This window comes from Scleropages formosus, chromosome 10 (assembly GCF_900964775.1).
Source record: "Scleropages formosus chromosome 10, fSclFor1.1, whole genome shotgun sequence".
NCBI classification, from domain to species: domain Eukaryota; kingdom Metazoa; phylum Chordata; class Actinopteri; order Osteoglossiformes; family Osteoglossidae; genus Scleropages; species Scleropages formosus.
The window spans coordinates 24,537,043-24,549,408 of record NC_041815.1 but is presented as its reverse complement, the minus strand read 5'-3'; the positions used below and the strand labels follow the sequence as shown (position 1 = coordinate 24,549,408).

At 54.8% G+C, this 12,366-nt stretch overlaps 1 protein-coding gene across 4 annotated transcripts in view; it reads left to right on the top strand.

The window, feature by feature from the left end:
• msi2b (musashi RNA-binding protein 2b) overlaps positions 1-12,366 on the top strand; it is a 200,687-nt gene that overhangs the window by 173,600 nt on the left and 14,721 nt on the right. For 3 of the 4 annotated variants that reach the window (XM_029255558.1, XM_029255556.1, XM_029255555.1), the window contains exon 11: positions 2,122-2,184. The exons of the other annotated variant lie outside the window; for it this stretch is intronic. In XM_029255558.1, the coding sequence (XP_029111391.1) occupies positions 2,122-2,184 (63 nt within the window). The remainder of the gene's footprint in view (positions 1-2,121; positions 2,185-12,366) is intronic. 4 annotated transcript variants of the gene reach the window in all.

Sequence of the window (12,366 nt, the reverse complement as noted above, 5' to 3'; positions counted from 1 at the left end):
GCAGATTTAGTTAGTCGGGTTTTCGGACAGCCCTCCATTGTCCTAGCGCCAGCCCCTCTGCACCCACACGCGCACGGGCGGGCACAAACCCACGTGCACGCCTGCCACGGTCGCATTATCGCCATGCTGACGTACGGCTGCCATTCGCCCTTGTCACGGTGGCCTTGCGCGCGGCCCTCCTGCACACTTCCTAGCGCCGCACCCCGAGTGCCGCCGACCCCCGGTATTATTCGCTTTCGTGTTTTCGTCTCGTTTTTTTCTTTTTCTCCGTTTCCACCCCAGAAGGTAGCGTGGCGAGCCGTTTTTCCTCCCGTGATCACGGCCTAAATGAGGCGACTCCCGTGGGTGCTGTGATAATGACTTTTATGCTAGCGATGTCAGGTCAAGGTAATCCTCTCCGCCCCCCCGAGGGAACGGCACCTTTGTCGCCGTCAAGAGCTGCCTTATAATGTCAGGCGCTTCGGCTGCGCGTCGCGGTTAATTGCCGGCGGTTCAGCGTTACCGGCCGATCGAGTCTCGCGCGGGTCGACGGACCCGGAGCCAGAAGTGAGGCTGTGTGACATTGAGTTGAACTCCAGGTTACATCAAAAACGGTTTTTCTTCTAGTCGAAACAACAGGGAGGAGCTGATATATACCTGCTGAAAATAGCACCACGGAACTGCAGCATCTGCTCTTGGAAACATAATTGGGGTAGAGAAAAAGATGATTATAATTTGGGTTATTCGTGACAGGCGTTTTTGTTTTTTCTCGGGCAATTTTATGCGCGCTTTTACCCATTTATACAGAAGCATGTTGCGATGGAGCAGTTCGGGGTTAAAAACCATCCTCAAGGGTTCTGGAGCAGGGCCCCTCCCGCGCTTTCGCCAGCAGCCGTCAGCGTCCTTCATCTCTCTTCTACCTGCTGCCCTTTTACGAATTCTTAGAGATAACGTCAATCCCCCCCCCCCCCACACACACACACACACACACACACACAGACACACGCGCGCGCACAGAGCACCTGTATGGAGTTCCACCCACCAGTCATACGGCAGATCCATAATGGCACAGTAGCACAGTGGGAGTGGGGGTGAATGGGGCGCCCGTGGCGCTTACATCACCAAGAGCTCGCCGCGTCTCCCCACAAATCATCCCCGTTCCTGCTGCGCCGTGCCGTTCACGGTGTCTGCGACCCAAATTATCCCGCAGATTGATTGAGTTCCGAAGCATAAACCTCCACAGCCGACAGCCACCGGTGATTCGCTCTCCCAGGTTTACGACTTTCCTGCACATACGGAGGCAATGAGATAAGTGACTTAAGTGGACCACAAAGCGGGAGAGCGTTTTGCAATTTCCGTATCGCCTTCATGGTCGTGATGTCGGTCATGACCCGCGTTAACCCTCTCCTTCGCCACAACCGAGGCTTCCGCGTTAACGACTGAAACGCCGCTGTCTCGAAACGGCGTCCCGATTCTTACGGCGTGACTTCGTCTTTCCAACGAGAGGTGAAAAGCGTGCTCGGGCTACGCCGACGTGGTACGGAAGACGCTCGAAGCCCAGCCGGCGGAAACGGGGAATTTGCGTGCTCCGCACAATCGGCTTTCGGAGCGCAAAATTAAGAGGAACGAATCTTAACCAAACAGTACTGATAAGTCAATTAGTAGGCATGAAAACATCGCTGGGATTCGGAATGATAGAGAGCATTTATCGGAGCCTTAATTGCGTCATTTAAGCAAATGAGCGCGCGCGTTCCCCGCTGCATCGTGAGCGCACGTTCGCCCCGGGCCCCGGCCCTGCCTCGTACGCGCGGTTCGGCGAGACGGACCCAGGGCCGGAGGCACGAGTTCCCCTAACGTAAAGGTCAGCGGCGCCGCGGCACGTTGTTATAGTTACTTTTCGTTTTCCAGCCAATTAAAGGTAATTCTGGCCCCTGGTCTTCGGGGTGTAATTAAGGCCGTGGAAAGAGCTGCTGATCTTTGCCGGTCTTGAGCTCCCGATACTTGTGTTTTGTGCCGTTGAGTGACTCTCTCTCTCTCTCTCCTTCTTTTCCTTGGTCATTGTCTCACGTACAACCACACACACACATGCACGCACACAGTTAAGGTCTGGTTAACCCATGTGTTCCTCTGCTGCCTCCCCAGGCTTCCCGGCGACGGCATACGGACCGGTGGCGGCGGCGGCGGTGGCGGCGGCGCGCGGCTCAGGTAGGGGGCTTCGTGAAAGGAACAGCCGCCCAGTACGGCTGCAGAACGCAGGGCCAGCCACACCTTCTCCTGGGTATCACGCGTGCCTGCGCTCTGCCCTTTTTCCCCACCGGCCGTCTTCGCCGTTTCGCTCGCACCACGCACGCGCGCCGCCGGCTTCCGCGCCGTGCCGACGGCCCGCAGGGCTCCTCTTGGCGTTCTCCGGCTAGCTTCCCCCGCCTGCGATTCTCCACCTAGCATCCTCCGCCCGGGATTCCTCACGCAGCACTCTCCAATTGGCGTAGCGTCGTCTCCGCCTGGAGTTCTCCATCCGGTGTTCTCCACACGTTCGCGAAGCGCTCCCTTCATCGTACGGTGTTATCACGTGCTTTGTTTGGAGCCCTTAACGCCGCGAGGATTTTTATTTCTCATGCGGTCTCTTCACATCTATACTTGTGCCTCTGTTTTAGACATGTTGTACCTTTGGAACCGAAAGCACTGAAACGCGCAGACGTAGCAGCAATTTATTTTATTTTCTCGCCATTGATTTAGGAGTCAGATCATTTAATGAACCCATCTGGCTTCATCCTTTTCAGCAGTAATAAATAGATAAATAAATAAACAGAGTGAATAACAATCGCCTTGGCAGGAACTGACAGGCAGTGTTTTACTGAAGGGATGTTATCCATCCCCCCCCCCAAATTGGCCTTAGGGGGCAGCGTGGGGCAGCTCTGTGCGCTCCCCCCATTGCCTCCCCCATCTCGTAGTCCCCGCTGTGTCCTCCGCGCGGCCCCGCCGACGCTCGCCCTCGCTCGGACAGCGGGCCACCTCAGTGTAATTCACAGGTGGTAATGGAAACTGCCCCTTTATAGCACAGCTGAGGAGCGCCGCCCCCCCTTCCTGTCAGCTGCATTCGGGGGGCCGTTCGGAAGAGTGCGTCCGACGTACGAAACCAATCGGAAACATTTGCCTCCAGTCAGACTTCCGCTGAACCAACAAACGTACCAAATTTGCAGCTGTTCTTTTGTGGCAGCACTAAAACTGTTGATTACAGAGGGCTTAAATTGCGGCGCGGGGATTATCGGCAGGCTCGTCGAGCGGGGAGACGGCACGCCGTCGACTAGACCGACATGGGAAATCAAAATCCGAGGCGGTCCTCAGCGTCCGTATCTCGGGCCGCGGGGTGACGGGCCGGGGGGAGGGGGCGCTTCCGGGGGGTCCGGCCCGGCCTCTCGCGGCGGCACCTCTCATGAATGATCCATTCACCTCCGCTGCATTTAGGAATAAGTCTTGCGTGGAAGTGTTTGACATTTAGAGCTGACCTTTCTCTCAAATCTCATCATCTTTGACTCTCTGCAGCTCCTCTGCAAAGCGTGACAGATATGTATTTATACATCTCATTATGTATATATTTACGGATCTGCCCCGGATTGGATTTTACAGTGCGCGCGCTTTGGAGCGCCCGTCACTTAATACTAATGCCAGCGGAGCGGCAAGGGTAAGCGAAGGGCAGCCCGGTAGCTTAAGCCAGTCGGACAGTTTCTGCCGCGGAGCGGTCGACTTCAGCCTCCTCGGCCCTCCGCCGTGCTTAATGTCGCTCGACGGAGAGAGATGCCGCCGACATCCCGCTCTCCGATAGCCGTGCCGTGACGAGCCCTGTATTTTTATTTCGCCGCCGCCGCCCCCCGAGTTCTCCGTGCTCTCCGACAGCCGGCCTTCGGGATCGCGGTCGACCGCCGCGGTCCGCATTTCCCCCCGTGCCTGAGCGTAACGGCTTCAGGGTTATTTCTCGTTCCTCCGGGGAACTATTCCTTTTCATTGTTTTTATACAAGTTTCCCACAAATCCCCGCCGCTTCAAGAACTAGCAAGTCTGCGGCGTGTCCTTCCGCACCATGTCCTTTTTTTTTCCTTTCCTAGATGCAGTTGAGTTACGATTCAGCAAATTTTATTTCCTACTTCACGTTCTGACAGTCGCACGAGTTAGTCCTTGAAAGGAGTGCATCATTCATGAGTCGGAGAGGTGCCGCATCCTTCGTTTTATTTTTGGGAAGGTGAGGGTAGGGGGTGGAGGGAGGCTGGCTCGGTAGGCGGAAAGCAACATTTGGACTTCCGGTACAGACCGTGGGAGAACTCCGCTTCGTTGGGGTAGCAGCAGCGAACGGCTACACGCTCGCATCTTATTGATCGGCCACGATCGGAGGCCGTTCCCGATTGGACGGCGCGTTCGTGTGATCAATACGATCGCTATGCGGCCAACGTGCGGCGCAGCTGAAGGAGAAGTTCATCACAGGTTCTTTATGCCTCTGGTGTCCTTCCTTTTTAGTCGCATTGCAAAAACTGTCCATCTCAAGTATTGTTCTCCTGGCTGTGGCCAAAAAAAACCCAGAAAATTGCGGCTGAAATGGCGCTTGACCAGATTTCACCGAACATTCTTGCAATAAACATTCCATGCAAACTGGCGCTGCCTTCGACAAAGGACCCCCTTCCCTGACCGAGTGTCCTTCGCCGTTTTGTCGTGCCCCGTGCCAAGGGCTGACTGGCCGGTGCCTGACTGCGGCTGCCTCGCCAAGTTCAGGCCCGGTCATCCTCGGTGAGCCCCGCTGCTCCCTCAACGCCACGACTCGGAAGGCCTCGCAGGGAAGTAGCAGGTCTAGCGCGAGTCGTTTCCCGGGCAGCCTTCCTCAGGCCCCCGCAATCCCATTAAACATCGATTGCCGCCCTTCTTCCTGAGTGAGGGGAATGGAACTCGGAGGGCCGGCGACGGGTGATTAGACCGCGGTTGGACCTGCCCCCTCGGTCCCCGAGCGGCGGCGAGACGCTAACTCGATCCTCGCCGACCGCCGGTCCCGTCAGCGGCGGCTCCTCCCCGCCGCGTCCAGCAGACGCGGCCAGCCGTCCCTCGACGCACTAGAGAGCGCCGCACCTTAGATTAAAGTCATTTCCATTCGTCCTCTTGAATATTCAGTGCGTTTGGTGGCATTTTAAAAGCCAGCCCTGCGCTTGAAGCGATACGGCGCCGGTTGAAGCAATCGAAGTGTTCGCTACTCTACTGAAAGTTTGCCGTTAAAACTTTCCGCTTGTCTTTCTCCACCTTCTTCTGTGTTTCTTCTTCCCTCTGTTTTTGCCTTATGATGACATACGTTATGTTTGCTTTTCCTTACGATGTCACTGAACCTGACCCTTCCTTATTTGAAAGTATGGGAGTACTGCATGCGTCCTGCTAATTTTTCCTTAGGGCATCCAGTTCAGGCTATATGCTGTCGGGGTGTGACTGTGCATGCATTATGGGAAATAACGAGCAAAACAGCCAACCTGACTAGACGCGCAGGTGAGCAATAAGCAGCGGTGAACCCGGAGCTCGGCCGGCGATGGAGACCAGGAATGCTCCGCAGCCGTCTTTTACAGATACCGTGCTACTGTCTAACTGTTTGCAGACATAGCGGGCGGAACGGGGGTAGGGGAGGAGCGCAGCTCGGAAGCGAGCCCTGCCGAAACACGTAGGTGCACGCAGACAGGCAGGCTGGGAGCCAGAGCGCCAGCAGGAGCTTGAAGGGTTGGGAGGGTGTTGGTGTTGGTGTTGGTGTTGGTGGTGGGGGGAGGTGGGCGGGGCTTGTTTCCTCCTGGCCTGTGACGGTGAGTGTGAGCAGTCATGTTTCTGTTGTCTCTCTCCTGTTTGGTTGGCCCGCTGAGACGGAGTGTCTCTGACGGAGTCTGAAACACTCCGAGTTGTGCTCCTCCGCTCTCACATTCTTCTGAGCGCACGCTGCCGGAAGGTTTGTCCGCACCCTTTAATCCTCTCTCGCCCCCACGTTCCCCCCCAACCCGACACCCCGTCTCCTTCCTTTTCTCCTCAGCCCCCGGGCCCCTCCATGCCTACCCTCTCCGTGTCCCGCTTCCTGTCCGTAGCGGCTGGTTGCATGTTGATTTTTATATGCTTGGTCCAGATAAACCAGCCGTTCTATAAGAGATGCCCTCGTCATCCTCCTCTGTCTGCACAGATTTTTTTTTTTTCTTGCCCATCTTTTCATTTTTTTTTTTTTAATTTTCAAAAATCTTTTCATTCTTTTGCCTCGTTTCTTTTTCTTTTTTTTTAGACACACGGCGCCTATTGATTATCTCTGTTTGCCGCAACATAATATTGTTTATTTTTTCTCTTTTTTAAATTCTTTGGCTTCACCTCCCCCCTCCCCACACACACACGCCCCATTCATCTCTTCTCGGGAGAAATACATTTCAAACGCCCTCCCTCACGCCCCTACCTTCTGCCTGATCCCGGACTTGTATGTGTCTGTGGAACTGACTTGCCTGCATGTCCCCTGTAGTGGTGGTCATGGTAGCGATGGTGTAGATGTAGATATTAGTACTGTTTTTTTACTTTCCTTTTTTGTCGTCTGGTATCTGGCATTGATCTTAGATGGTCTTTCTGCGTAGCGGTCCTTGTCTCTGTACCGACAAACTCACAGCCTGTGTCTCTGGGTAAGGACACAGCACAACGTGGTGTAGCACTGTGGCGAATAGCACACCTTTGCCCTTCACCTTGCAACGAGTCCCGCTAATCGATTATCGAGTTTTGCCGGAGAAGGCGGCGCTTATCGAAATTTGCGAGGGGAAAACACATCGTTGCTTCCGGGCTGCCAGGCGATGGGATCCGGTCGTTCGTCCCGGCGGACGCAGCTCGTCGACTGGCCTCGATCGACGCTGTGAAAGAAAAAGAAGAAACGGAAGAAACGGACAAACACCTTTCGTTTGTCTGCAGGGTTCCGGTGCACCGCAGCACTGAGGGCGTGAGAGAGTCTCCGGATGGGAAAGCCGCTGGGGAGGGGGACGCTAGCCTTGCCCCGCTCCCCCCGCTCCCCTGCCCCTGCCCCGGACGCCGCCACCGCCGCACCCCGCACCCCCTCGCCCAACAGCTGGGGCTGGCACTTGCATTTGAATGGTTTGGCAGCGGGAGGGGGTCGTGGATTTTGCCATCAGCCTTCGGAGACATATGTCCCAGAGGGCTTTCAGCGCCTCGGCGGGAGGCCAGTCGCACTTGTTTTGGAGCACCGAGGACTCCGGAGGGGCGCGGCACGGGGGAAATGAGTCTGACGCTGCCTCGCTTCGTCACCGGCAGTCTGCGCAGCGGATTCGACCGAGGAGGGAGTTCGGCGACGGTCACGTAGACCCCCCTCCCCCACCGGACCGGGACCTCTCCCCCCATCTGGCTTTCCAGGCCCCCCACGCTCCACCACGCATTGCGGAGAATCTCTGTCACTCTCCATTAGACAGCCCTGACTGGAAGGGGGAAGGATGCAGCTAGCAGCTGTGACAGTGACTCACAGAAAAGCACCGCAGGTGCAAAGTAGGCCAGCGCGTTCGGCACGGACGCCCAGCGGCAGCGGATGCGCGCGTCGTAGCCGAAAGACGCCCGTCGGGCCGGCCCGCGCTCCGGGGCCCTCATCCGCGCGGATGCGCTTCCGCACGTGCTTTCTCCGGCCCGCTTCTCACACCGCTTCCCGAGAGCTGTCCGCACCTAGAGCTGCCTTTTCTCCTTCTTTTTTTTTTTATTGGAGAGGGAGGGCAAGCGGTGAAGGGGTGGAGGGCAGTAAGTAGGAGCTTGTTGGGGGGGTGCAGCTGACAGTGGAAATAAATCATGTGTTAAAATTCATTAGCCAAGCCTATCAGAGCACAAAATGACAAGACATTAACTATAGATTATTTATGAAATGTCGGCGCTCGCTGAAAAGAAGGTCTAGTACTGTTAATTAGTCACCTATTCAGTTAGAAAAGACTATTTTAAATGGAAAGTGAAAACTACTCGAGGCAGCAAAGAGAGAGCTTGTAATTTTTAAAAATGACATAGGTGGAAATGGAGTAGCTAATTACAGCTGTTCAGAAATTCAAAGCTAATTTGAAAAAGCATTTGACAAGATTATTGACATCCTGCACAGAGTGATGTGTGCCACTGGGTGCATTTTCTTTTGGATGGCCGCGGCGGCGGCAACGTCGTTCCGGTTTTCGGGTCTCCTCCGTTCTTTAACCTCTCGCTCTGCGCTCGAGCGTAAACGGTTGTTTTCTTTGTTGCCTTTCGCAAAGCAAGCGATGGTCCCGCGCTTTTGGTGTAGGGCTTTAAATCTCTCTCACCCCTCACAATGTGCCCAGCAAAGCGAACCAGGGAGAGCAGTATTTATCAACATGAGTAAGGAGCGTGACTGCACCGTGAAAGGAACTATTAAAACAAACCACAAGTTGAAGGTACAGGATGAGGGTGTTGGGCAAGTAAACGAATATAATGGCGTAATGATGACGGTAATGAAAGCCTTAGCCCGTAAAGTGTGTTTTCCAGGCCTGGCGCCGCCCGCGTCTCCCTCCACGTGCTTCGAGAAGGGCCAACAATTACCGACGCAAATAACGCTCGGCGAATTATTTATTCTTCGGGGCCCCCCCGATCCCGTCGCCATGACAACACGGAGCCTCTCATTTGTGTCGTAGATGAGTAATTACCACCCAATTAAGGCACAAGTTTGAAAAAGGGGGAAAAAAAGCTCTGCCGAAGCTTGGTCAATTGATATGACCCATTATCGTCAAATTATTATTGATAAATGCGAAGGAGAACAGGAGGGCGAGAAGAATTCCGAGTGGCGACGCGGTGTACCGGCGGCGCTTCGCCAGGGCCCCGCGTGTCCGGCTCGTTTCCCAGCGTAACTCGCTTTCCCAGACTGCCCCTCCGCCTCCGCTGCCGTGTAGCCGGGGAGCCTTACGTACAAGCGGTGCGGCGCAAACGTCAGCCAATATTGTAATGTGGGAAGTCTTCGGTACTCCCGAGACACCTCCTGCATACCGAAGGATTTTTAAGTCTCGCCAATAATAATGACCCGAGTTGGTTACGGAAACTCGGCGGCGGTGACGTATGTGCCGGCAATGTCAAGAACGTAACGACGATATGTCGAAGAAGGCCTTGAGAACAAGTGCGCGGCTGCGGGGGGGCATCTTTGAAGTGAACCCGTGAGACGGTGTGGGGAGTTCGGTGCGACTGCGACTCTCCTGGGGGTTTGGAACCCAGGTGGAGGCGCAAGGACGCCTGGCAGGAGAGCGTATTTGATCCGCGGCATCCTTGACGGCCCTGGGAAGCCCGGACAGGAGCGGCGGCGGCGGTCCGGGAGCCTGGCGTCCGCCGCCCCGGCGAGGCTTCCCAGCGGCTGATTAATGGACTCCTTTTACGCGTTTGTTTATTTCGCCGCGTTTCTTTATGACGGGCCGTGTGTTTAATGGCGTGTCGGCCTGGCGCCGGTATCCCGCGCGCTCATCTTCTCGAAGGGTTCGAAGCCTCCAGACTAACTCTTTATCGCCGACTCCGGCGGCGGTCCCACGCGAGTCCGCCGGGGTGCGGCCGCGCCCGAAAGCGACCTCGGGCCGCCGGCCGGAACGCGCTTCACGCGACCGGGTCACGGCTCACGCTTTTCGTGTAAATTGCGGTCGGCCGTTCTCGATTTTTGGCAGGTTGCGATGCAGCCGTGCGTTTTTTCTCGAAAGCGCCTGGTAACATTGGCCATTTATGTAGCTGCATGTTGTACTGGGCAAAAGCAAGGTTAAGAAGTGAGTACGGTGGTACGCGACGAAGGGCCCTCCTGGGGAAGCATGGGGCTGCAAGTCCATCCCCTCTTAACCGCTTTGCTTCCCGCTTCTCTCCAGCTGCGGATTTCGCCGTTTCGCTCGGGATGGCGGCTTTATCGGCCGAGCGTAGAAAGGCACGTACGTGCGCACGCTGTGAAAATCCCCAAGAACCTCACGCAACCCCCATCGCATTCACAGAAGTGTGTTTTTTAAATCCCAATCTCTGTTCTCCAGGAGACTGGCAAAGAACCTGCGACTTCAGAGGAACATCAGAGGAAAGCCATTATTATGGCAACTTAAAAAGCTCAAAATGTTGATGTTTAATTCAGTTCCTCTTCGCACTTTCGCTCAGTTAAAGTGAATCATTTGCATGCTCAGAAAAGAAAATTAGCTTGGGAAGATAATCAAGCCGTTCCATTCTTCCACACGGCAGATTCGCCGTCTCTGTAGTCCATAAATGGAAGCTTTTTAACTTCATTTTATTCTATCATTTTACACAGATAGTACTATCATTAGAAACAATCTACCTGAATAATAAAGGTAATTTTGCTGGGCTTTATTAGATAAGACCTTCTCGGTCGCGCGATGTGTGCAGCTGAGGGCTAATTTTCCGTGTCGGTGCAAACAAAGCTGCCAGGTGTGTGTGTGTGTGTGTGCGCGTGCGCGTGCGCGTGTGTGTGTGTGTGTGTGTGTTGTCGGCTGAGTTTGCACCTCCCTTTTCCCGCTGTCGTGGAAGTTGCAGGATTCTTCACGTGGGTTGCAGCAGGAGGCTACCATAGGCTGCAGCCGGGCACCAGCATACATGTAGATGTGAGCGAGCGAGCCTACACACACACACACACACACACACACACACGCGCACACGCAGACCAGCGCACGCCACTCCGCTGTTTAACTAATGGAGCGATTGTGGCGCAGACCTGTGAAGGTCCACGTGTGTTTGTTGTTAAAGATCTAATTAGAAAGATGAGAGAAGCGCAATGGCTCGCTTGCTCGTCTAATTAGAGGTATGTTCGGAAGCCACTTTGAACCTCAAGGACAGCCGGCTATTAGCACATACATCAAAAATGGATTAAAATCTAAGTGCTTTTTTTTGTTTTGTTTTTGTTTTCTTTTAAAATGATTAAAGATGAGCTGCCTCAATGGGCATGTGGCCGTCGAATGCTCTGATGTTGCCCATCGCCATGGCGACACGGGGTGGGGGGTGGGGGGTGGGGGGGGGGTGTAGGAGAAGCTCTCGGTCCACTTTCACCTCCTCATTTCCATACATGAAGCTCCCCTAGAGGACGGTGATGCTCATCTCATACACTTCTGATTTTACCATGTTTCCTATACAGAGGGTAAAATATGGTGTTTTTTCTTTCTGTTTTCTGTTTTTTTCCTTCCTTTCTTTCATGGGGATTTATGCTGAGGTAGCAGATGCAGTGAAGGAGCTTGTTAGCACTGGGCACAAGGGCAAACGCAGCGATTTCCATAAGACATTGAAAGACCTGCTTCCTCCTTCCGCAGCGTGTGTGTGCGCGTGTGTGTGTGCGCGTGCGTGCCGGGTGGCTGGGTGAGGGGGCTGTGTCTGGGTCCCACCCCCAGCCCCCCTGGGGCACTTTTGTTGGACAGCCTGATCTATGTCTCACACGCACGTACGCGCTCATCCTCAAAGTAGCACTGATGTCGGCCGTAGGCTGCTGTCCAGGGTTCGATCCCACTGCAGAGCCCAGCAACCCCACAGCAGGTGGAGTGTTTCCATCACAACCATAGCATTGCTTAAGTAAGTGTGTGTGTGTGTGTGTGTGGGTGTGGGTGTGGGTGTGTGGGTGTGGGTGTGGGCGTGGGCGGGGACAATCTGAATCCTCCACTTGGTTGTGTCAAACTGCAGCACTTCAAACTGACTGTGATGAGCAGTTGGTTACATTGACTTCGCAAATAAATATATTAAGCATGTGAATGTGCTCCAAGCGCATTCGTTTTAGAACCGAATCATCCTCCCGTCTGGAACGGATTTCGTTTCCGTGACTTTGCCGGAAAAGCGAAACGTACGCGAAGAGCAGGGCGGCGGACGGAAGCGCGCCGCACGCGCGTCACCGGGCCGAACTCTGCTTCGGCGCTTATCGGCGCGCTTGACGCGCCAGCGCCGACCTGGGCGGCAGCCCTGCGGCGCATTGTGGGAAACGTGCGGTCCGAGGCTCGTTCCGAAGACGAGGTCCATTCGGTCGGTCGGTCGGTAATTAATAAGGAGCGCCAAGAGGCTAAGAAAACAGCGGCCCTTACAGGAAGCGAGAGCGGAGAGATCAATCACGGAAATAGAGCTTTCCTCTTCCTGTCATGTATCTGTGATTGCGTTCGGACCCACATTTGTTTACCGCGCCGCGCGCATGTAGGGAGACTCCAGTGAAACTAATTAACAGGAAAGACAAAAGGCAAAGAAAGAAGCGGCGAGACCGACTTATTCCGCACAGACTTATCAAGCAGATGCATTGCGCTCGGCCGATTCCCACGAGGAGTCGCTGGTAGCCGGTAGCCGGAGGTTCTCGGTTCTGGCTCCGTTGTGGTGGAACGACCTCCCCCTCTCACTCAGAACTGCTGAATCTTTTTTCACATTTAAAAAGAGTCTG